Genomic DNA, 25606 nt, shown 5'->3' with positions numbered 1-25606 from the left:
CTGTGGAAAGGACAATTCATTATTGAATTATGTAGCATGTAGCCTCTGATTACATAAAATCATGCATGAAAATCTTGAAAATCCAAATTGGGGATTGTGGCTTTTAGTGCATATTATTTATGGGCTTTGAAGCAATCTATATGCTGGTGTACTCCTCCATACACATTTAAAATGTATAGTTTTTCTCTTCTGGAAAACTGGAAAAAATATTGATGGGTGTATTGCAATCAGCTCCCTAGTTGATCAGATAACATTTATCTTTAACTAAGTTGTTCCCTTAACAGACATTGCATCACATTTTTGAAGTGTGAAATATAAATTGCACGAGCCAACTCAATACATATCATGACGCACGGCATACGTTTTTAAAAAGCCAAATCATTATTTAACTATATTTCGACATAAACGTTTGACAGCAGTAAACATAATCTAGCAAACATTTATAACATTTTACGGCTGAAATGTGGTGACATTTTTACATGTCGCTGGAAATAGAGTCATCAGTCTCAATATGTAGTGAGCCAGGATCCTTACCAGTGCCCAAACTGATTCACCACCTAGAGAGCTTATTGAGATGCACCTGATGACACATTCTGCACTATGCAGATTTTTGTCCAATCAAATGCTCTCTAGAATGAGAATGCCCTTCCCCAGATAGCACCTGCACAGACTAGCAAGTAAGAAATCATGAATTATGACTGTGATTTGTGATGTGACTGTGAAGACCTTTGCCTATTTAAAAAAAGGATGTTTCCATCAATGCGTTTCAAATAAATACATAAACACAGTACAGAACAATGTGCTGGTCAAGCCATTAAAATTGGGTCATTAACTTAAAGCTAATCAAGTGTAACGTCATCTACAGATATCATGATGCCTGAAGTATGATTTATTTTGATGACTGTGTGTGCAGGTGCAAAGTATATGCTATATTAATCCGTCCTATATTAGGGAATATCCTCACTAGAGTCCAAGCAAAATAGAGGATACCATGAAATAAAATATTGGTATACTAAAGGAGATATGCAGCCTTTAAGTACAAATGTATTTAGCTCACAAAAACATTAGCGATTGAATTGCTAATAAGACAAATTCTGAATCTTGGCGAAACGTCCCATAGTATTACATGGTTATTAAACAGTACCATAGTGTTACAACAGCTTTTGGACATTGGCATGTTTCTTTTGACATGTTCCATTATAGTTCCTTAAATATTATGGTAATCGCTTAGTGCCATAATATGGTAATTATTAAGTACCACGGTACTTTTTGTAAGGGATCATCTAATTTAAGTTACATGTTCATTGTTTCCAATTGTTTGTTTTCATGTGTCAACTCGGAATCTCCCTCAAGGGAATCAAGTTTCACTACCAGCCGTGAGTTAAATGCAAGCATAAATTAGGCAAGTGTGAGGTGTTTATATCCACAAAGTGGATCTAAAGACACAAGTTTACACACTGGCTGTGTTTAAAACCTAGTGAACTCCCTACCTACACAGCATTTCTGTGCGTCAGTCACAGACGAGTCACGCGCCTACGATTCCCAAAAATGCTGTCTAAGTAGGGGACTAACTAGGTTTTGAGACATCCGTTGTGGCTGACTAATCGCTTTTAACGTTCTCACACGCTTATCTCTAACAACAGTTTGTTTCGTTTTCTATAAACTGCCCAACAAACTTTAAATGTGATATGAATCAAATAATAAAACAAGAGGGCTTTAATCCGTGGGCTGCTGCATTGTTATTTACACTTTGAAGGGAGTTGAAATACTTTACATACCGGAGAGACAGATGCACTGTCTGAAGGGCTAATAATATTCCCCGCCTGTACGACACGACCGATCCTTCAGCATTTCTCTTCGATGGATCTTCCCTAGGCACGAGTGAATAACGTCTTTACAATGTAACTATGAACTGTGACACTGACATGCTGCCACAGAGACTAAAGCACCTGATAGAAGGCAAATCCTTCTTATGCCAATCCATTCACGGCAGCCCTGCCAGACTCGACCTGCACTCTCCAGTCAACTTCAGGATATTTAATGGACGTCGGCGTGAGGTGGCGGGAAAACCCGGACTGGATTTCTGTTCTCAGACTAGACAATCTGTGCAGCAATCAGATCTATACATAGACACACAGTATATATGTATCTATAATAATAATAAAATAAAAAAATCTACTGCTAACTCTCTGCGCTGTAAGCTAACTGCTAAATGCGTGTACCACGTTTCGAGATGACGTCAGTTTCACTTTGACATCGTCACTTCTTGACTCATCAATCAAACATTTGTCTGTGAATGAGCTACCTTTATCTGTATTTACCTTTACAGTCTATGGTACTTACAGTGAGGCCCTAAATTATCATAAATGTATTATTATTGTTCTTGTTGTTGTTATTATTATTACTTTTAATTACGTTATTATTACACAATTTCCACATACTGGAAACAAGTCAATAAATGATCATCGTCATGATTATTAATATTTTTTATAATATTATTATAAAGGCACAACATTGTCCGGTGCAGACAACTCCAATAATATTTATGTACATCCATAATAATAATGATAGTAGTCTTAGTTAGTTTTTTTTTTTTTAAATAGTTTATTTTATTAAGTAGTTTATTTTATAAGTAAGTTCATTAAATTATTATATTACGCAATGCTCATTTACAGATTACATTCTCAGAAAAGTTAATTCATTTTTAATTAACCTTTTTTTTTTTTGCCAATACTGCGTATTGTCAGTTTTTAAATCATATAGAGACAATATTGTATCATAATAAATCTGCTAAATAAATGTAATGTAGTATCATTTGCAATATAAACACAAAATAAATAGAATAGATGCGGTGCTGTCAGGGTGCTGTGCGTTGACACGCAATTACGTATTAATTCTGCGACAGGAACTGAATCAGTGAAGGACATGAAATGGACGAAACTGCAGACAAACACGTGAAAAATAAAATGCATCACTGTGCCTTGGTTTATGTTTTATGTAAGTACACAGTCTATATTCGTAGAATAGACGCATAGACCTAATGTAGAGCGAATAGTTTGTTGTCGTAGACGTAAAGTGTTCACGCTGTGTTTGTAACAGGAAGAGCTGTCAGCTTCAGTTTCACACAGGTCCATATACAGTTGTGCAACCGATGACCTTGCTTTTAGGCCGGATTTATTTTTTCTGTGTACAAGTATTCAGGTCAGAGCTGCTGAAGACGTTTCTATTTGTGAATGGTGCAAAAGTTCGCTGTAAATTGCATGGGGAGTGAAATCTGTGTAATATTATAGCTGGAATAAGCAACAGTAACCAAGGTAACATTATGCAAACATCGTTATTGTGTATTTTAATATATTTCGAGTTGCTGCGCGTTACGCAATATGATTTAATTTAGCCAAAGTTATGAAAACAAGCAGGCCAGACATCGAGGCACTAAAAGAAAGTAGCAAAAAGTACCCTGCAATTACCATCGTGTTTTGTACATTTAGCCTACCATGTTTTTGTTTTTTTACGTACTTACCATTGATACCATGGCCTGGTTATAGGGCTTATATTAAGCCAGCATTAGGCTTTAGTTCAATTAGGACATGAGACAAAACAATAGCAGTGATATTTATTTAATAGATATTTCAGTGCAAGTTGCTTTCAGTTAAAACAGCTCAAACGTGCATTTTAGTCTGGGACTAGGCTTAAGCCTTAATTGTCTGTGAAAAAGTTAGGAGCCAGACTAAATAGTTTGTATTGACTATTGAAGGATTTATCTTTATATAAGTATTTATACAATAGCCAATATCAATTCATTTTCATATGAAAATGCTCAAACTGTTCTTATTAAGGCTAAATAAAATTCATTATATGGTTTGTTTCTTAGCCCAACCTGTAACGCATTCACTTATCCTGATGGCACCTATACATGATTTGGTTTGTTTTTCCAGTTTAGATTTAGAGAACTGAATTGGTTAACATTTCCCCAAACCAGGTACGCATAAAGTAATAGGCTACATTTACAACCCTGTCCAACTGTTTATGACTTATATGACTTTCCTGTGCGCATAGTCCAGCCTGTGGCACAGATCAGCTGAGACATAATAATATCAATGCACATGTTTGCTTACCTCATTCCAGAGTGTGCTGAAGACATGAATATACTGCAGTCCTGATAGCAGCCATCATGACGACAGAGGCTGTGATCCCAGCTCCTGTGCAGAAAGACTACCACTACTGGTTGCGCTCTTTCACAGCTGGAGGTGATATTTCAATCACAAAATATTTATGTACTAAATAATCTACAATCAGCTGCTCTTGCATATCTTGAGCATTATAGTATTGGAGTTAAATTACTTGTATAGGGCATAAATGTGTGTTGCTCCCGGCCCTTATTATTTTATTTTAAATAAATTGTGTTTGCATTAATTTATCAAGTCTTTTAAACCCCTTTAACATAACAAATTTTCTTGAAGTACCCCCTTAGATTTTAAGTTAATATTTCAATAATTTATCAAATCATTAGCATATGTATGGTTCTCTGATGTCGGTTAATAGTCACATGCAGGGCTCCAGACTAACTTTTTTCACCTCCGTCCTGGAACCGTCCTGAAAAACGATTTGAACCGTCCTAAAGTGAATGTCAACCGTCCCAAAATAAACATGTTGTTTCTGTACTTTGTTATTATCATCTATAGTTGTTAGTTACATAATAAAAACACCATTAAAATGTTTATGATATATATTATTATATTTATTTAGCTCCATTCAAAGTAGTTATCTGTAAACAGGTAAAAAACAGATTTAATAAAAAATAACTGGAGTTAAATGCTGTTTTGTATTCATGCAGAATGTTTTTTTTTACATATACGAAAAATAAGAAAAATACATACAGCTCAAAACGTTTTTGAGTTGGTTGGATTAAAAAATAACAAATACATACTGGTGACTACATATCTAAAAAATATCATTCTTTATTCTTTCAAGCAGCAGACATATTTATTTGTATGAATTAAATATAATGAATCATTATTAAAGCTATTAACGAGCAGTGAATGCTTTTCTCTTTTTCTTTTGTAGCTTGATCAATATTAAGGACACAGACCGCATTAGGTTTATTACCCACTGTCACTTTAAGACATCGGCTCATGTCCAATGACATGCGGATCCAATGCACTGATGCACATAGATACACTCAAAACTGTTTAAGACATAACCAACATAGTTTACGTGAATACTCTCCAAAACGGACATTTCGACATAATGTTGTGTGTATTTGTCCACAGAAAACCGTACCGAATAGAGCTCTTTTCTTGCGTCGTCACTCTTATTCAGATCTATATGTCTGCTCTACTCATTCTCCCAGACGTTTAAGTTTTTTAACGTTTTATGAGACACGCAGCGCATGTAAACCCGCTGGGTAGATCAGCACGTCACAGTACAAATGTGCGCATCTGCCACAAACGCAGGACATCAGTTCTGACTGGATCGCTTCCCAAATCGTCACTATCTAACATTTTTGTCTAGGTTTTATTCGTTGACGAAAATGTCAATAGATTTTCGTCATGGTTTTTGTCATTCAAAACTAGTTTTATTTAGTTATCGTCTCGTTTTTGTCTGTGAAAATAAGCCATGTGATAGATGTACCGCGAAACAAGTCTCCGGGTGAGTAGCCGGCCAGTGATAGTAACTATAGTAACAGCACGAGAAGACGCGCTCCGTTGTAACTTAGTCAGCGCTTGGTCGGTTAATTTTGGCATTTTCTAAGTAAGTTACCCTAATAGGCTAGTAATAAATGAACACGCATACAAAAATGTCTTTCGTCCTGTAGGCGTCCTGGAGAATATTTCTGTTCGTCCTAAACACATTTTCTATCGTCCCCAGGACGATAGGACGCCGTTAGTCTCGAGCCCTGGTCACATGACATGCAAATGAAATATTTAATCCTTTTTAGGAAGTGTTTTATGATTGTTTGGTCCCAAGCACTTTATATTAAGTGTCTTTAACTATGTATTAACTTTTAAATTGATTATTTGATTATTGACTTATATTTCAAAAATACCTGCTTGTAATTTCAGCTGTAATTAATTTCTGTAATTTCATCTATAATTATTACACTGTTGTTGACCCTTCCCTTTTCTTAAACCTAACCAGACCACCAAACTTGTCCCTAACTTTACGCATATCCCTCCTCAATAGCAGCCAAAGTGTTTTGCAATACAAAATGAACACAATAAGTACATTGTGGCTAAGAATTTTTTCAATGTAAGTGTATGCATACATAAAGACACCATTAATACAGCATCGTTTTCACATATCCAAGTGAATGGTGATCATTTTGATAACATTGATTCTAGTACATCAATGGCGTGTAAATGTACCCTCAATTGTGACCGATTGTTCTATTTTAAAGTTATTTATTTATTTATGAATTAAACTTTAATTAACAGATATTTTTTTGTTCACAAAGGTATTGCTGGGTGCTGTGCCAAGTCCACCATAGCGCCTCTCGACAGAGTGAAAATTTTACTACAGGCTCAAAATCCACATTACAAACACCTTGGTAAGTTAAAACCAAAATGTTTTTGATGGATAGATATTATTAAAGGAACTTGGAATACAAATGCATTAGAATACAATTAACCAAATGGTCCAACATGTGATGTTATGTTGTGTGTTTTTTGCAGGAGTTTTTGCCACACTTAAGGCTGTGCCAAAAAAAGAGGGTTTTCTTGGACTATACAAAGGAAATGGAGCTATGATGATCAGGATTTTCCCATATGGAGCCATTCAGTTTATGGCTTTTGATCACTACAAAAAGGTTTATTTTGTCTCATAGTCATCATTTACTAATGCCAATCAGTCTTGGGGAATAACAAACTAAACATAGCGACATTTACTGACTTAACAATATTTTTAGTAGTGTGACCGTTGTTCAGATGTTCAAAATATTGTTGCTTTTCCAGTACTAATTTTGTGAGTTTTGTCACATCGTACAACACAAGTAGTGTAAAAATAGTAAATAATCAAACACAATCTCCTAAACTGTCCTCTCAAGTGAAGCACTAGTCTGCTTCAGTTAAGAGATTCGGTTCATACAGATGATTCATTTAAATGAACCGTTTCAAGAAAAGGATTCACAGATTTGTTTTAGAAGTTGAGGTAGTTTGTATGGGATGTTTCTATGTTTTGTTTTGGTATGTTTTTTTTATAATTTTTTGGGTTTTTTTTATTGGTTGTATCCATTGTAAATGTATCTGTACATTTGTTTCACCGTTTTTGTTGTTGTTTTCACTGTAAACGCATCTATACAAATGGTTTGCATGGATCAATTACATAATCTAATGGTTATATAGTTTCAATTAAAACCTTAAAGAGCTTCAGTGTAGTTAACTCCTTTTTGTCAGTAGTTATTTTTTTATTATTATTCTTTTTTTTAACTTAATATTGTAAGTAGCTTGAGAAAACTGCAGTTTAAAATGAGCTTACATTGATGTTAACAGAACAATGATTTGTACTAAAGCCGAATGCACGCTCTGTTTAGGTTATGTAATGCTTGTAAAAAGCTGTTTCGGATGTACTTTCAGTTCCTTAACACCCAACTTGGAATATCTGGGCACATTCATCGGCTTATGGCGGGATCTATGGCAGGTTTGTGATTCTTTTCCATGACTCTTTCTCAAGTTACTCCAGGATGAGTGTTCTGTCTTTATCTCCATTGCATTCCTTCTGCAGGGATGACCGCAGTTATTTGCACCTATCCACTCGATGTTATCCGAGCACGCTTAGCATTTCAAGTGACAGGAGAGCATCGCTACACTGGCATACGGAACGCCTTTCAGACTATTTACCTGAAGGTATGAAGGGTGGAAAGGGGTTTACTTGAGAAGCCATCTGTGCTTCCCTTTTGTGTGACAGTGTTTTATCTTTAAAGGAAGGAGGAATCTCTGGGTTCTACTGGGGTCTGACCCCCACAATCATTGGCATGGCTCCATATGCAGGTTATTGTCTTGATTAATTTATGTGGAATGTACAGTACAATAGGCAAAACTGAGCCCACTTCCTCATGTCACGGTTTTCTCTATATTCCAGGCTTTTCGTTTTTTACTTTCGGTACATTGAAGACTCTGGGACTGACTCACTTTCCAGAGCTCTTAGGCAAGCCGACTCTTGACAACCCTGATGTTCTCGTGCTGAAGACTCACGTCAATCTGTTGTGTGGTGGAGTCGCCGGAGCAATTGCTCAAACTATATCGTATGTTTATTCTTATAAATCCCTGGATTGTTAGATATTGTTTTTTTGTTTTTGTTTTTACAGCTGTTCTGTAGTTTATAAGTTAAAGACCAAAACAAAATTGTGCAACATATATACATTTGTGTTACTGTACATACATTCTACATTTTGTGTAGAACATTCTGTCTTAATATTTATGCGCAGGTATCCACTAGATGTTGCCCGGAGGAGAATGCAGTTGGGTACATCACTGCCTGATTTTGATAAATGTCGGTGAGTATTTTAAGTTTTTGTTGCCTTAATGACAACAGTGAGGTATTCATTTATTAATAGAGATGCATCAAGAGTCAAATTTGGCTGATAATTTTTTTTATATATAATTTGATACCTGCGATAAAAATGATGTATTTCTACAGATATATATATATATTAATAATAATTATAATAATATAATAATAATAATAATAATAATTTAAATTAACTGTTTTCTATTTAAATTTATTTTAAAATGTAATTTATTCCTGTGATCACAAAACTACATTTTTAGCAGCCATTACTCTATTCTTCAGTGTCCACACACACACACACACACACACACACACACACACACACACACACACACACACACACACACACACACACACACACACACATCTTGGACACTCTTGAAAATGAGATGTTGCATCTCAAGGGGCTATCCATTAATAAATTGATACTGAAATACACATACATCATATATTATTTGTTTGTGTGTGTGTTGCTAATATATCATGTTTTACTGTGTAGCAATTAGATCTCCACAGCTTGGACTCAGTTCTCACCAGCTTATATCTGTCATCACTAATATGTTTTTGCTTAATTCTTTTGAGCAGCAGCCTCACACAAACTCTGAAGTATGTGTACACCCAGTATGGCGTTAAGAGAGGACTGTATCGTGGCCTGTCCCTCAACTACATCCGCTGTATACCGTCACAAGCCGTTGCCTTCACCACTTATGAGTTCATGAAGCAAGTTTTTCACCTAAACTAGAAAAAGCAGTGACTTGAAGCCCAAAAGGAACAAGCTGAAACGACCCCTGGCAACATCACAGCACCTGCCATTGCCATTGCCATTCCAGTCAGCAGTCATGTGAACTCCAGTTCTTACGAAACACCCACACAAATGGTAAACCTGTGGCTTTGCACGCCCCAGCAACAGTCACTATGGATACAGAGACAAAAGCTTGCTTTTCCATTATGTGTGGATCAGGAACATGCCCCCTAACAACAGACACTGGAAATGCCATAGACTTGCGTCTGAAACTTGCCTGTATGAAGCCATCCCATCTCATATTGAACAATATGACTTAGCTTATCACTCATATACATTAAGCAAAACACAAAATCACAGTAGATTTTATCTATGTGGACAGTTTCAATAGGTATATCACAGTGCTTTTAACTATGACTGATGATGACATAATTTTTTTTATGTCAGAAACCTAAATATGGAAGTTGATTTTTCTTCGCTAAATTTGATTTATATATAGCTGTTTATTTCAGTCACCTCAAGTCTTATTGGCTGTTATTTGTCTCTTTTAGTGATCAATATGACTTACCTCTACAATTCAGTAATATAGCGAATGGGAGACAGTGTATGTAATGTTTATGCAGTATTCAGTCATGTTTGCATGCCGTCGTTTCTGTGGCTCAAACTATATCTGATCGATGCCTTACAGTGCAGTTAAATTCACAAGAGAGCAATCAAGTGAGATTGTGTGTGGTGATAAGCATATCACAGCTGATATGTATATGAATCTGTTAAATTATTGTTCTGATTTGTGATGGGGGAAAAAAATGGGTACCTTAAATAAAATAATGACTTTGCCTTTCTATATGCACAGGAGTTTTATCAAATAATTATTTCTTGCCTCAGTTATGAATCTCTATTTACTACTAGTATACGGTAAAATATTATAACCGCTATATACTATTATTATCCACTAAAATTATTTTAAAAACATTTAAATTGTTTTTTTATGTATGTATATATATATACACACACACATACATATATAAAATGCCTTATTTTGTGTTTAATTTTTTTATTTTTGTGAAGGGAAATGAGCACCCTCAAACTTGCATCATTTTCCTTCCTGTGGTAGTGTTTCTTACCGTGTGGTGGCAGTGTTTCAGTAATTCGAGTCCTAAAGCCTCTTTGAAATTGTGCTTTTGGGTTCATGTGCATTGATCGTTTTGCTGCATGTTTCCAAAGATAAAGGGGAACTCTTATGAATGTGCGTATGAGTACATTCAACCGAGACTATCGTTTTATGACAGATCGAATACGTGTATGAGTAGCGAAGGTCATGATTCAACTGTCACGTTCAGGTTAATCTTCACCAAGTGTTTTAAGCTGAATCACTAGAATATAAGGTCTGTTCTTTTCTGATTCTTGAGAACCGAGTCGAAAGTTCATCTTGCTGCTTTGGATAAATCACCTTTATTTATTTGCGTCATTACAATGTATTATATTTGTATAATGAATGGATACAATGCCAGATTGAAATGTTATGCATTGAACAAATTAACATTTAAAGAAATAAATACATTTTAATTTAAAACTATTTTCTTTTACATGAAAATAAAAGCTTTTAGTCTTGTGCTGGAGTTTAACCCCTTTACAAACTTGACATCGAGTGAGATTTCCCTATCGTTCCCTAATTTATGCCTGGAAATGCATTTACTATGGTACAGGCCTACCTCCCACTTAGCATTCGATTTGCATTTCCTCTTTTATTTGTAAGGTACTGTTGTTTGATAGCTTGTCTTATTTGACTGGAAAATATGTTATAAACAAAACACTGCTTATAGCAGATATGCCATATCAATGTTACCGTCCAATTAAAAAAAAGAAAGAAAAGTAGAGCCCACTGGCATTAACCCACCAGTAAGATTTTTTTTTTTAAATACTTTATTAAAGAATCCTGAAAAAATATCAGTGTTTACACAAAAATATAAGGCAGCACAACTGTTTTCAAAATTGATTATTGAGTAGAAAATCAGCATATTAGAATGATTTCTGAAGGATCATGTGATGAAGACTGGAGTAATGATGCTGACAGGAATAATACCTTTTAAAACATATTAAAGTAGAATACAGTTATTTTAAATGTATATAATATTTTACAATATTTCTGTTTTTACTGTATTCTCTGATTAAATGGTTTTTTTGTGTGTGTGTGTTTGTTTTTTTTGCACAAGAGACTTCTTTTAACAACATTAAAAAACATCCTACCAACCCCAAACGTTTCAACGGTAGGCTGTTAATATACATTTTATTTATTAAATATAACTTAAACAGTTTTTAATGGTATATTATTTAAATAAATAAAAAAGAAAGTAAGAAATGTATTTCGCAAAACTCAACATTTGGATGTTTTTATCAGCATTGTGTCAGCTGGTAAACCACAGGACAAAAAAAAAGTCAAATTCAAAGATAAGCGTGAAGTAAACACCTAAGCCTTTAAGATAAACGAGAACTAAAATATCTGATAAGCATGCCTTGCGGGACATCTTAAAAACTGGTTCCTGTATTATGAAGCATAAAAAGTGATTTGCCGTAATATGTCGAGATGATTTAGAATAAATATAGTGCATGATGCAGTTCACTCATACTTCTTAATGCAAGTAACTTGGTTGAAGCCTACCGCAAAGCTAACCATGATTCACATCTACATATTTCCGTGTGTGATATGTGCGAAGTCGGTGGCTGGCTTGTGTGAGTCAGTTAAAGAGAGAATGGGAGAGAGAGGGGGGAGAGAAGAGGAAATGCTGTCTATGTGCGACTCTTGAAAAGTCCATTCCATTTCACTTGCAGAGCTCATCTCCAGCTTGACAATGCCCAACTACACAGTGACTATCGCCACTGGCACTCAGTGGTTTGCTGGAACAGATGACTACATCTACGTGACCCTGGTGGGATCTGAGGGATGCAGTGAGAGAACCCTTCTGGATAAACCCCTCTATAATGACTTTGAGAGAGGAGCGGTAAGAAACGAATGGTCTTTACATGCAATGAATATGCGGTAACACTTTATTTTACAATATCTTGTAATAATTATACATTTAAGTAATTAGCAACATCTACTTACTATAGGGTTAGGGTTTGATTTAGGGTTCAAACCCTAACCTTATAAGTACAAGTTGCTAATTACTTAAATGTATAATTATTACAAGATATTGTAAAATAAAGTGTTACCGCATGCATTGGGTTTAAAGGGTTAGACATTAATTTAAGGTGTATTTTTTTACATTGTAACATTGTGTACTGAGTTATATTAACTACATGTACTATAGGGTTAGTGGCATGTAATTATGCATCATTTATGTATTACTATGGTAACTACATGTAACATATTTAACAATGACACTGTAAAATAGTGTTACCCAATAAAGTGTAGCCCTATGTGCAAAGATTATGTATGACTTTATATTAGACATTTGAGATCGTTTTAAGGAGTTTGTTCCATTGTATCAGAATTATATTTAATGTATTGTGCAATAAAAAAAAATGCATGGCAGAAATGAATTGCCTTTCTCTTTGTGAATTAAATGTGCAAACCTTTATAGGCTTATATAGACCACACGATTAATAAGTGCTTGGAAAAAAAAGGTGGATCAAGATGGAAATTGCTATTTTAAAAATGGCGGATCAAATTTTGGGCATGTTTTGTCCCATATTTAATGATTATGGCTTCATGACTAATCAAAAACAATCAAAATCTCTTCATAACAACATAACATCTTTATTGTCACAGTTGAAGTCCACTATTGCATGTGTCATTTAGAGACGTATATGTACTGTAAGACTGTCTATTGAAACTATGCATGTCTTTTTTGAGCAACTGTTTTTAAATAACATCTTACATATGGTGTAATTCAAGGTGGACTCATATGACATCAGTGTGGGAGAGGACCTGGGTGAAATTGAGCTGTTGAAAATCGAAAAGAAGAAATATTGGGTCCATGATGACTGGTACTGCAAATACGTCACGGTGAAGACACCCTATGGAGATTACATTGAGTTTCCCTGCTTTCGCTGGTTAGTTGATGACAAGGAGGTGGTCCTCAGAGATGGCAGGGGTAGGTTCTGATTGGCTGTGCATATTTTTTCCTGTAATAGAGCGCTAGCTAAACTTTACCATAATATAATGTTTCAATGTTTGCTGTGTTTCAGCTCGATTGCCACAGCATGACAAGACCGGATTGGCGAAACAACACAGGCACAAAGAACTAGAACAGAGACAGAAGATATACAGGTTTGATGCAACTTTTAGAAAGAGGTTAACCACTATACTAGTTCTGGTCTCCAGGAAAAATTCTTTCCTCATAAATGCACATGTGGTCAAGTCTACAATTTCAAAAGACCATTCGTTTTCCTCTTGTCACAGCGCTTGCCTCATATTCATAGAAATTCATAGATATATACAGTCACAGAAACTTTCACGCACTGCATTTTGTTTTAGAGTTTGAGGGGAAATCAAAACATCAAACAATGACTGAAAACGTGTTGGAGGGATGAGTGGGATTCAGGACAAACTGGATGATACAGTCAGGATTATAAATTATGAAAAATAATATTTGTGATATATACATATAGTATAGTCTATAGTACACTGTATGTTTGCATATATATTTTTACACTGTTTAATCTTTACTCTGGTAATAATTCTGTGTATTTCAGAGTTCGTACTGTGCACTCTTAAAAGGTTCTTTATTTGCATTGATGGTTCCATGAAGACCTTTTAACATTCATCGCACAAAATCTTCTTTATAGTGGAAAAAGGTTCTTTAGATTATTGATATGTTCTTCACACTTAGAATAAAAGTATTATTTTAAGAACTGTTTAAAAGGTTCTTCTTTGGGGAACTGAAAATGTTTCTTCTATGGCATCACTGTAAAAAAAAAAAACCTGTTGAAATTCCAGGGTTAACTTTCTTACACGCGACCTGTTTAAAAGGGTCAAATTATGCTTTTCCATTTTTTCAACTTTAGTTAGTGTAATGTTGCTGTTTGCGCATAAAAAAAATCTGCAAGGTTACAAAGCTCAAAGTCCACTCCAAAGGGAGATATTTTATTAAACAGAATCCCCTTTTCAAGAACTACAACTCGATGAAGTCATAAGGTTTACTCATTTCAATAATTCCCACCCACGAAATATGCAAAAAAGGGGGACGAGGCATTAGGGAAGACAGTGTTGTCGCTATGTCAAAGAGACGCTGTTTTGTCCACACCATTTCCAAATCAATTTTTTTTACCTTCCTAAGACTGATAAACTTAGAGTGGTTTAAATTTATTTGAAACACTGTTCCTGAACATTAAAACCCAAATTTCTATATGTGCGCTGCACATTTTTATGGAGAACAGCTTGTTTGCTAGCTTCTGTAAGCTCTCGCTTTTGTAAGACGGTTCACCGCTCATTAGGAAAATTAACCTTGGTTTAGTGATCGATTACTGTTTGTATTATCCTAGTTTTCCGACAAATATCACGATTAAATGGTACATAACATCGTATCTATAATGTATAAGAAAATTACAAAAAACATACCACTCTGAAACGTCCTGTGAAATCCGTGCTTGCAAAGTCTATGCATGAAATTCGTTCTGCACAGTCCTCTTGTTCGTTAACATTGTCAGGGTCTGAATCGGGCTCGAATTGGTTTGAAATTGACGCCATCATTAATATTTACACTAGAGAAGAACTTGCAGTTATGGAGAGGCCAGCTAACCAATCACAGCACATTTCGTATTTCGGAAGGAGGGACTTCATCAAAATCTGTGTGTTCGAGCCAGACTGGGGAGAGAGGTGCTGTAATAATGCAAAATATGTGAAAAATAATGCGTTTTTTAAACAAACAAGCATGAAAACATATTCTAGTACATCCCAAAAATAAAATCAAGACTTCGTTAAAGGGCATAATAGGACCCTATTATTATTCTGACCATAATCGTAAGAATAAAGCACTCTCTTCACTCCAAGTAACACGTTTTCCACCATTGTTTGACATTTTGGGTTTTGAAAGCAAAATACAGAACGTAAACATTTCTGTGACTGTACAAAGTGTTTGAATATTTCATGATGCAAGCGCTGTTCAGTTTGTTGCTAAACAACTGGCCGTCATTTTCTAACTCTGCATCATTTCACACCTTTATAAACACCTTTATACACCCTCATGTCGATCCAAACCTGTAAGACCTTTTTCTTCTGTGGAACACAAAAGAGTAGACCTAAATATTTTGTTTTGATATATTTAGATATTTTAAAGAATGACATGACAGAAGTTATATTTGGGTAGACTATCCCTTTAAAGAGAGAGTAAAAAAAAAAACAGGGTTAAGTGTGAAAAGCCTACTAGAGAACACTAATTATAGGAACAGAAATCTGCATTTGACTCACAGGACTGAATCTGGGATGTCTGCCGATGACACCATCACTACCACATATCTGACCACACTGCCCAGGAAATCCAGTTTTTAAAAGCAGAACCTTATATTTATTTCATAATATTGACAATAAATGATTTGGTGCTGATGTAAAAGAGTTTTACATTTTAAAACATGATTTTGTTCTTCATGTTGAAGATGGAAAGAGTGGCATCCTGGCTTCCCTATGAGCATAGATGCCAAAGCCCATAGTGAGCTTCCACGAGACATTCAGTTTGACAGCGAGAAAGGAGTGGACTTTGTGCTCAACTACAGCAAAGCGTAAGATTCATTTAGTTTTCTGGTCTGTTCAGTCAGATAACTGTTATTTACATAAAGGGAACGTCTGTTTGTATTTATGCACATTTGCATGTTTCTTTTAGAACTTTGTTTGTGTTTTGCATGTATCTCTAACAAGGTCTGAATACACATGCATTGTTTTTGTGGTATTATACATTTGCACAGGCCTTGCCGAACTGTGTTAGCCTGTAGCTACTACTATAAGAGTGTGACTGTTAAAAGGGGGAAATAGCAGATTCAGTAGATGGTGTTGTTGATATAAATAGTTTTGAGAAGTGTCTTTCTCAGTCACAAGCATGTACGTGCTTATCAACCATATCTGCAGACACACTGACAGTCAGATTATTAAAAAAAATTATAATAAATGTGTCATGCATTAGGTGCAGGAACTCTCTGGTTCAGTACGTGGGTGTGAGAAACTGCCTTGGTAACGCTTGTGAAAATGAAGTGCACTTAATTGTACTGAATGTGCATTTGATGTGAACATCACATCTTTAAAGTGTAATAAAAAAAAAAACTAGACTTTCAGATAAAATAATATCAATGAAATAAAAGTCCACTTGAGAGTATTTAGAGAAAGTACACTTTTATGACTACGTTTCTTAAAGGGATAGTTCACCCCAAAAAAAAAATTCTGCCATAATTTACTCACCCTGAAGTTGTTCCAGACCTGTGCGAATTTCTTTCTTCTGCTGAACACAAAGGAAGATATTCTGGGTAACCAAACAGTTGATGGACCTCATTGACTTCCATAGTATAAAAAAAAAAAAAAAAAAAAAAAAAAAAATAATACTATAGAAGTCAATGTAATCAACTGTTTGATTACCAACATTCTTCAAAATATCTTATTTTGTGTTTAGCAGAAGAAAGAAATTCATACAGGTTTGGAACATCTTGAGGGTGAGTAAAATGATGACAGAATTTTGGGGAGAACTATCCCTTTAATACACTTAGTACATTTGAAATCATTGTTAATCATGATCTTTTGTTGCACTGTAAAGAAGTACATGTATTGTGTTGACTAACATAAAGCACATGTAAAGTACTTGATTATAATATCAACTGTAGTTTGATATTCAATATTACATAGTATAATTATTCATATATTTTAAAATTACTACATTTCAGTTTCATCATTTGAGATTTGTAATTACAAATATATTGAATACATGAAATGACATTAAAGTATATTTTTTGTTTAACATAAATACTTAGTCAGTACATTCAGTATTACATATAAAGATGGGTCAAAAACTGATTGCATTTAATACAATTTAAACTATAATACATTTTCAAAATTGCAAATTAGATGCAGTGAAGTGTACTCTTTTAAAAAGTATGCTAAAGTGCACTTCTTTTTCACAAGGGTAGACTATCCAAAATCCTGAGTCAAATTTGAAAATGGCATAAAATTGGCCTAATATTAATTTACTCAACTAGCTAAAAATTTCTCAAAATAATATCACCAAATACTGTATCTCTCTTTATATATTATTACAATATATAATGCAATATAATATATCATTGCCCATATGTAATGCGTTTTTATATTTGGCTGTGTTCTATTCCTTAGGATCGAGAACCTTTACGTAAACCAGTTCATGCACATGTTCCAGTCCTCATGGGGAGATTTTGCAGACTTCGAGCGTATATTCATGAGAATTAAGAACACAATATCAGGTTTGGGCAGTCAGTTATTAACATGTAACGATCTGTTGAAGATTTGCTCATGACACAATTATCCGGCTCACAAACACTTTCATTGCTTACCATGCATGAATCACCTCTTTGGAATTTGAAGCATTTCTTTTTGTTTAATCATTAATAACTGTTAAATACCTAGAGTACAATATTTAGTTTTTATGTTAGGTTTAATACTCTTTATAATTTAGAATAATATACCAAATAGTTCTGAGTGACAATTTTAAAGCACATAGCTGCTTCAGAATTTCATTTTTGATATATGAATGTGTATAATTTATGTAAGGTAAAAGTATCTTCAGGTATATATTAACCACAAACACTCTTTTATTTGCCTGCTTGTGTCTCTTGCACAGAGTATGTGATGCAGCATTGGAAGGAAGATTTCATGTTTGGATACCAGTTCTTGAATGGCTGTAACCCAGTGGTCATCAGGAAATGCACAGAAATTCCCGACAAGTTTCCAGTCACACAAAAGATTTTGGAGAACAGTCTGGAGAGAGGTCTCACGCTGGAAGAAGAGCTCAAGGTTTGCAACACACATGAGCCATGCACAGGTTGTGTCAGTTCAACATACAACAACCAACATGATAGAGAATGGGTTTAGTGCAACCTAATGTCTTGCTTTTCAGGAAGGAAACATCTTTATTGCTGACTATGAGTTGTTAGATGGTGTTACTGCCAATGCTACGGACCCATGCACCCTTCAATACTTGGCTGCACCCATCTGTCTGCTGTATAAGAACATTCAGAACAAAATCATGCCAATTGCCATCCAGGTATCTACACTTAAAAACAAGCACATATGCTGGAAACATACCAGACAGTTATGTTCCAGTTATGCAGACACACAATGCGTGATAAGATTTCAGCTTCTGCATTTCTTTTTTCACACTCTCAAGCTACCGTTTGAAATTAGACAAACTGTTCAGTTAGTAGATGCTTTTGTTAAAGGGATACTCCACTGAAAAAAGAAAATTCTGTCATCATATACTCACCCTCATGTTGTTTCAAACCTGTATGAATTTCTTTCTTCTGCTGAACAGAAAGGAAGATATCTAGAAGAATGCGAGTAACCAGACAGTTTTAGATACCATTGACTTCCATAGTATATATTTTTCCTACCATGGAAGTCAATGGTATCTAAAACTGTCTGGTTACTCACATTCTTCTTGATATCTTCCTTTCTGTTCAGCAGAAGAAAGAAATTCATACAGGTTTGAAACAACATGAGGGTGAGTATATGATGACATCATTTTCTTTTTTCAGTGGAGTATCCCTTTAAAAGTTATTTAAAACAGGACGAATACAAGCAATTTAACATAAAGGAGACAAATGTTTTATTGAAAACAGCTATAAAAAGCTCTTTCTATTTCACTTTTTCTCTCAAAGAATGAAAACAGCTTTAGTGATGAAAAACACAATGTGTTTAGCTTTAGCCTACTCCTAAAATGCATGTTTTAGCTATTTTAACTCAAAGCAACTTGCATTGACATAAGTCAGAGCCAAAGTTTTGTCTCAAGATGCACACCATTAAAGTTTTTGCACACAAGCATGTTTATAAAAGCTACTTAAATAACCTAACTGAACTAAGGCCTAATCCTGGCTTAAATTAAGCACTGTCTGTGAAACCAGGCCTATATGTGATACACTCTTCATTGATAAAATGGCTTTTATTAGTAGGTATACTATGCTTTTTGCAAAAATATTTTGCAATAAATGTTGATAGAAGATGAACTAAGAAATGGCATAAAAACATGTTTGTGGTGGGCCACGGGAGGAAACAGGGGCGTGTTTTCAAACCACATTATTGAGACTTTATTCAGCAGTTTTAAGGATAAATTACTCATCAAATGGTCTTAACTGATGAATTTGCTAATGGTTTTTCTCAAAGCATATTAAAAACAAATAGACATAAACAACATTTAAAACTTGATTTTCACCATAGGAGTCTTAATAAAATGATTATTTCCTATAATGGCAAAGCTGAAAATCTACATTTTCAGCATTATTATCAGTTTTTATGCAATGACTGTAATGTGCTGATTTGGTGCTTAAGAAACATTTCTAACTATTATCAATGTTGAAAACAGTTTTGCTGCTTAACATTTTGTAGTGGCAACCGTGGTAGTTTTTAAAAAAGAATTACAGGAAGTTTGTGGATGAGGAGGGGGGGGGGGGGGGGATATGGTAATTGTACTGTCAAGCACCAAATCACATTCAAATATACCACATGGTGTATGCCCGGGTTCCTGGCATAAAACCTGAACAAGTTAATCAAGGTAATTACAGCTAGGTGAGTTTGAGCAGGGTTTGAGCTAAACTCTGCAGGGCAGTGGCCCTCTAGGGCTGGATTTGAGGAACCTGTATGCGCTACATATAACATTTTTCTGAATTGTCATAGCTTTGTAAGGTAAATAGGGAAGGAAGTCATGCAAGTCATATATTGATTTTATTGAGTGAATGGAATATGAGAAATAGTGAAGTCTCACATGCACACCCTTGCACAATTTGAAAACCATGGCTTATGCGATTGTCTATAAAATGACTTATGAAAATGACCTCTTTTTCATTTGGATAGCTGGGTCAGACACCAGGAGAGGATAATCCTATCTTCCTTCCAACTGATGATGAGTATGACTGGTTGCTGGCCAAGATCTGGGTGAGATCTTCAGACTTCCACGTACACCAGACAGTCACACATCTTCTCAGGACACATCTGATATCTGAGGTCTTTGGCATAGCCATGTTCAGACAGCTGCCGGCAGTTCATCCGGTTTTTAAGGTAATTCCTTGTTCTCTCTATGGAATTTATTCTATAACATTGGTTTGAATGTATATGCATGGTTGAGGATACATTCTAAAGGCATCTTCTGCTCTTCCAGTTGCTCTTACCTCACATCCGTTTTACAATTGCCATTAACACCAAGGCTCGTGAGCAGCTAATCTGTGAGTGTGGACTTTTTGACAAGGTTAGTTTCTCTCTTTCTCCACAGTTCCCTTAGCCTGGTTAAAACCAGACCATTCTCAGTAGTAACTGAGTTATGGTCTGGCAAAGCTTCATTAATAACTCATTTCCAAAGGGGCGTCACCAACGGACGTCGCTCAAATGCCTCTGGGTGCATTTGGATAGACCTAAAACCAATCAGAGCGATCGTCATCGTGTAAAGCCATATGCTGCGTCCCAATTCGCCTAAGTTACACTTCGCCATAAAAGTATGTACTCTTTTTGTGAAGAAAAGGTATTTACTTTTGAATGTGTAGCAAAAAAGTAGGCAAGCTTTGGGACATACTACTTCGTCATCTTTATCGGACGGATCTGTCGGGTGCATCCTGTCACGTAAACTGCCCTGTCAATCATCTTGTCACAGTTAAAATCCTCTATTAAATCTAATTTAATTTCCTACCGTTTCGGAGAGACTGTAGTAGCACGTTCATCTGCCAGTGGGTCTTTCATGGAGACGGTCCTCATGTGTTTGCAATTTGAATATAATAATGCATTTAAAAGTTGGTGCGCTTCACCAACGGACGTCGCTCAAATGCCTCTGGGCGCAATTGGATAGACCTAAAACCAATCAGAGCGATCGTCATCGTGTAAAGCCCGCCCCAACGTTTCTGATTGGTGCCGCGATTTCGACGGATTAGAAATGGGCTTGAATGAGCTCTTTGCCAGACTACTTGCAGAGCAAATCTAAATTTGCCGGAAGTTGTCTGGGTTTTCCCAGGCTACAGTTCACTTCCTCCATAAGCAAACTCTGTCTAGAATGTTCTCTATATGGGCCATATTTACTAACAGCTTGCGGCTGCACAAAGCCTACTGTCAGGATTTCCTAAAGACACACAGTGAAGAAATTACACTGAAAAGGCGTGGGCACAGTTATTTTTGTGGCTGACCTTATTGCATGTGCATTTGTAGGAGTTTCCCTTTCAAGCGCAAAATGTATGGGAGGAGAATATTTACTTGAATCAGGCAAGGTGGTTTACTAAGGTTTGCGCTAGTCAATTTACTGGTATTTGCACCATTATTTAATGCCTTAAACCAGACGCTAATTTGCGCTGCTCTTCACGTCGTCAGTAGATCACGCACAGAACTTTCCACTCCCATCTGCGCTTTTATGGGATGGCGCTCTCACGCCAATTTGCCAATTTAAATCTGGCCCAATAATTTTTTTTTTAAACAAATTGGTTTAATAAATGTTTCAATGACACACTTATAAAGATGGTTACTTTTTTCATTCCTGAATTCATCAGTATTGATAAGCGAATCGGCTGAAAGATTCAAGACTAAAGGCATAAATTCATAAAGACGGGCTGCATCCGAATATGCCTATTTCACTACGCAGCATGCAAAAAACAGTATGTGAAAAGAGTAATATATCCAAATTCACAGTATTCATAAAACAGTAGTGAAAAAGTTCCGGATGACATACTACTTCCGGCTAGATTCTGAAAGGCGCATCCAAAGGACACTTTACTATCCCATGAGGCCACGGCAAAGATTTGTAAATAGTAGTGAAGTGATACAAATTACGCTGGTAGGTCACATAACAATGACAACATGACGAATGTAATACGTCTGGTTTAGTAGGCCTACGTACTTAGTGAGTATGTGATTTCGGAGAAAGCCAGTGTTGTTGAACAAATTGGTTGATTGAATAATTCAATAACTCACTCATAAAGACAGTCGTTTGTATTGTTCCTGAAAGAATCAGTATGTTTGAACAAATCAGCTGAGTAAATGATTCATTGATTCACTCAAAAAGACAGTCACTTCTCGCTACCTACTGATATAATTATCTAACATCCAGAAAGGGTGACTGAAAAAAATCGCATACTCTCTTGAGTAGGTACTTATTTTGAATAAGTAATTACTTCACGACCACTTAAAAATTATGTTCTATATAGAATTAATGTGTGTAGTATGAATGTAATCCGGACGTACTACATTCGCCATGCTGTCATTATCATGTGACCTACCTGTGTAAGTTACGTCGCTTCACTGCCATTCATAAATCCTCTCAGGGAAGAAGTAGGTCATCCGGGTACTTTTTGCCTACACGTTTATGAGTTCTGTGAATTCGGACATGCTTCTTTTGTCACATACTGTTTTTCGCCTACTATAAAGTAGGGAAGTATGCGATTTCAGATGTAACCTTACAGTCTGAATACGCATAACCACATACTCTTAAAAATAAAGGTTCTAAATGAGGGTTTTCACCGTGACGCCATAGATGAACCATTCTGTTCTCCAAAGAACATTTCAGCGATCAGTTCTTAAAAGAACCATTTTTTTTTTTTATGTGATGAACATTTTATTAATCTTTAGAACTTTTTCTGTACTCTATCTTTGTTTGTGTATCACAGGCTAATGGGACAGGTGGAGGTGGCCACGTAGAACTGGTCCAGAGGTCCATGAAAACCTTCACATACAAGTCCTTGTGTTTCCCAGAGGCCATAAAAGAACGAGGCATGGACAGCCAGGAGGAACTGCCCTACTACTTCTACAGAGATGATGGATGCAGTGTCTGGGAGGCTGTGAAAAGGTATGTTACATAGCTGATAAAAAGAAGAAGAAACATTCAGTTGTAAAAAGGAATGAAAAAGACTACTTTGTTAAGTAATTTGATATTGATTTGCTCTCTTTCTAGTTTTGTGAGAGATGTAGTGAACATCTACTATGACAAAGATGAGACAGTTCAGGGTGATGAAGAGGTCCAGGCATTTGTGAAAGATGTTTGCAGCTTTGGAATGCAAGATTTTGACAAATGTGGTAAATATATTCTTAAAACAAATTAAAAAATTGCGTGATGCGAAGGGAGGTACACTTGAGTAGACCTTTATAAAGAGTACTTATAGAAAGAATATACTTACTGTAAGGTGGAACTGAATATAACGTTGTCAGACAAGTGTACACTCTTTAAGTACACTTAAGTGGCCTTAAGTTAATTTACATTATATTATCTGCACAAACAGTTTAAAAAAAATATTTGACTTCAAATAAATTTGAAGTCCACAAGTGCACATTCAATACATTTAACACTTTCCCAAGGGTGAGTATGTTCTTCAAGGGTTAGTCTCACCCTCATGTTGTTCCAAACCAGTAAGACTTTCGTTCATCTCAGAAAAACAAATCTTTTTGATGAAACCTCCATTGACAGCTACGCAATTACCACTTTGATGCTTCAAAAAGTTCATAAAGAAAAAAACTAATCCATATGAATTGAGCGGTTTAGTCCAAATTTTCTGAAAATGAACAAAAGTCTTGCGGGTTTGGAGTGACATGAGGGTGAGTAAATGATGACAGAATTTTCATTTTTGGGTAAATTATCCCTTTAAATGGCTTTCTTAAGAGTATCCTGGTGACAGAATACGTGTAAGACATCAGTAACTTTCAAGTTCTTCTTTCAGTTCACTGTTTTATTTCTTTCAATCTTTTAATTAGCAAATATTTAATTTATTACTAGTTAACTTATAGGGCTACTGGCCTTAAATTTCCGGCCTGAGTGCATTCTTATGTAAATGTCTCTGACCTCTATATGAACCCTATATTGATGACAAGTTGTCATTGTTTGCAGAGTTTCCCAAGAGTTTACAAACCAAAGAGCAGCTAGTGGAGTATCTGACTATCGTCATATACACTGCTTCTGCACAACATGCCGCAGTAAACTTCGGCCAGGTGACATTACACACTATGATGTTTCTGGCATATTTTGTTGTAAAGTGAAATGAACAGCAAAACTAATATCCATGTTCTGACTCTTTACTCCAGTTTGACTGGTGTTCATGGATTCCAAATTCCCCCCCAACCATGCGGAAACCTCCTCCTACAAAGAAGGGCGAGGTGGATATGAAGTACATAGTGGATAGTCTGCCTGATCGAGGACGCTCCTGCTGGCATCTGGGCGCTGTGTGGGCCCTCAGTCAGTTTCAAGAAAATGAGGTATGAAATAAGTGCATATCTACATGAATACACACAAGCTCAGATGTGCTACGTGAACAATGTCAATGACAGATTCTGAAATGTATGATTTTTGCAGCTGTTTCTAGGCATGTATCCAGATGAACACTTCATCGAGAAACCTGTGAAAGAGGCGATGGTCAAATTCCGCAAGACTCTTGGAGAAGTGACCAAAGTCGTCAAGAGCCGAAATGAGGGGAAGAAGCTGCCTTACTACTATCTGTCTCCAGAAAGAATCCCGAACAGTGTGGCCGTGTGATTCACCAGTCACACAGAACCATGCAGACGTGCCATGCTAGTAGTAAAAAGTGTTTTATCAGAGTGTTTTATGGGATAAAAAAGAAAAAAGAAAAAAAAGAAACATTTTTATAAATATATCAAGGTTGCTACGTGTAATGTAATAGAAGTTTCGTAATAATAAGAAAATATGCAATAACAAAGTTGTGGCCAGAATTGATTTTATCTTAATGTCAGCCATTTGCTATGGTTTTTTTTATACTGTTTATTTTACCCATATGCATATTTCAGCAACAGTTTCTTCATTCTTGATCATCACAGGGGGAACTTCTTGAGTTTAAAACAGCTTGCTTGTTTAAAAATTGTGTGTAACAGATTAAGGTACCACTTTATTTTAGTGTCATTGTTATATATGTAACATGTAGTTACTATAGTAATAACTATAAATTATGCATAATTACATGCAGTTAACCCTAAACCAAACAAAACCCTAACCCTATAGTATAATAACAGTGTAACAAGGACACATTCAAATAAAGTGTAACCCAGATTAATTGTATCTTTTTTTAATTTTAAGATTGATTGTTTACTTTTAAAGTCATGAATGTCTACTAGTTAATACTCTATTGGATAAAACATGATACATTGAGAGACACAAGCTTTTATGAGTCTGGATAAATTGTCTTCTGTGAATAAATGGGCAGCTTGTTTTACAATATAGTTTTGTC

General features: G+C 35.6%; 3 protein-coding genes across 9 annotated transcripts in view; 2 read left to right on the top strand and 1 right to left on the bottom strand.

Moving 5' to 3' along the window:
* Positions 1-2253, bottom strand: part of tet1 (tet methylcytosine dioxygenase 1) — a 38983-nt gene extending 36730 nt beyond the window's left edge. For 2 of the 3 annotated variants that reach the window (XM_082153715.1, XM_082153717.1), the window contains exon 1: positions 1779-2253. The gene's annotated coding sequence lies outside the window, so the exon portion shown is untranslated. Of the gene's footprint in view, positions 1-534; positions 671-1778 lie in introns of all 3 variants that reach the window. The other variant, XM_082153716.1, reaches the window with a different exon arrangement.
* Positions 2254-2842: 589 nt separating this feature from the next.
* Positions 2843-10097, top strand: slc25a16 (solute carrier family 25 member 16). Of its 5 annotated transcripts, none has more exons than XM_082153598.1 (11): positions 2890-2997; positions 3936-3979; positions 4126-4247; positions 6455-6547; positions 6672-6805; positions 7572-7635; positions 7720-7841; positions 7919-7985; positions 8077-8239; positions 8423-8491; positions 9091-10097. In XM_082153598.1, exons 3-11 carry the CDS (start codon positions 4172-4174, stop codon positions 9245-9247), a joined length of 945 nt encoding a protein of 314 aa, XP_082009724.1. In that variant the 5' UTR covers positions 2890-2997; positions 3936-3979; positions 4126-4171; the 3' UTR covers positions 9248-10097. The 5 variants fall into 5 exon arrangements, with proteins under 5 accessions (XP_082009723.1, XP_082009724.1, XP_082009726.1 ...); XM_082153600.1 differs by lacking the exon at positions 2890-2997 and adding an exon at positions 3005-3314; XM_082153597.1 differs by lacking the exon at positions 3936-3979 and having other exon boundaries at positions 2843-2997.
* Positions 10098-11960: 1863 nt separating this feature from the next.
* On the top strand, positions 11961-25596 carry alox5a (arachidonate 5-lipoxygenase a). The gene is made up of 14 exons (XM_082153572.1): positions 11961-12246; positions 13143-13341; positions 13436-13517; positions 15842-15964; positions 17556-17662; positions 18040-18212; positions 18316-18462; positions 20265-20468; positions 20569-20655; positions 23048-23226; positions 23332-23453; positions 24259-24359; positions 24453-24623; positions 24721-25596. The coding sequence occupies exons 1-14, from the start codon at positions 12097-12099 to the stop codon at positions 24898-24900; spliced, it is 2025 nt and encodes a 674-aa protein (XP_082009698.1). The 5' UTR covers positions 11961-12096; the 3' UTR covers positions 24901-25596.
* The last annotated feature ends 10 nt before the right edge of the window (positions 25597-25606 follow it).

Source organism: Leuciscus leuciscus, assembly GCF_965113295.1.
Source record: "Leuciscus leuciscus genome assembly, chromosome: 22".
NCBI lineage: Eukaryota > Metazoa > Chordata > Actinopteri > Cypriniformes > Leuciscidae > Leuciscus > Leuciscus leuciscus.
The sequence above is the reverse complement of the archived record's forward strand: the minus strand, read 5'-3'. Positions and strand labels throughout refer to the sequence as shown.

Excerpts from the sequence above, each read along its gene's own strand:
- alox5a (XM_082153572.1), top strand. The coding sequence starts at position 12,097 with ATGCCCAACTACACAGTGACTATCGCCACTGGCACTCAGTGGTTTGCT. Across the intron at positions 12,247-13,142 it reads ATGACTTTGAGAGAGGAGCG|GTGGACTCATATGACATCAG; the intron begins GTAAGAAACGAA and ends GTGTAATTCAAG. Across the intron at positions 13,518-15,841 it reads CAGAGACAGAAGATATACAG|ATGGAAAGAGTGGCATCCTG; the intron begins GTTTGATGCAAC and ends TTCATGTTGAAG.
- slc25a16 (XM_082153597.1), top strand. The coding sequence starts at position 4,172 with ATGACGACAGAGGCTGTGATCCCAGCTCCTGTGCAGAAAGACTACCAC. Across the intron at positions 6,548-6,671 it reads TCCACATTACAAACACCTTG|GAGTTTTTGCCACACTTAAG; the intron begins GTAAGTTAAAAC and ends TGTTTTTTGCAG. Across the intron at positions 7,636-7,719 it reads TATGGCGGGATCTATGGCAG|GGATGACCGCAGTTATTTGC; the intron begins GTTTGTGATTCT and ends TTCCTTCTGCAG.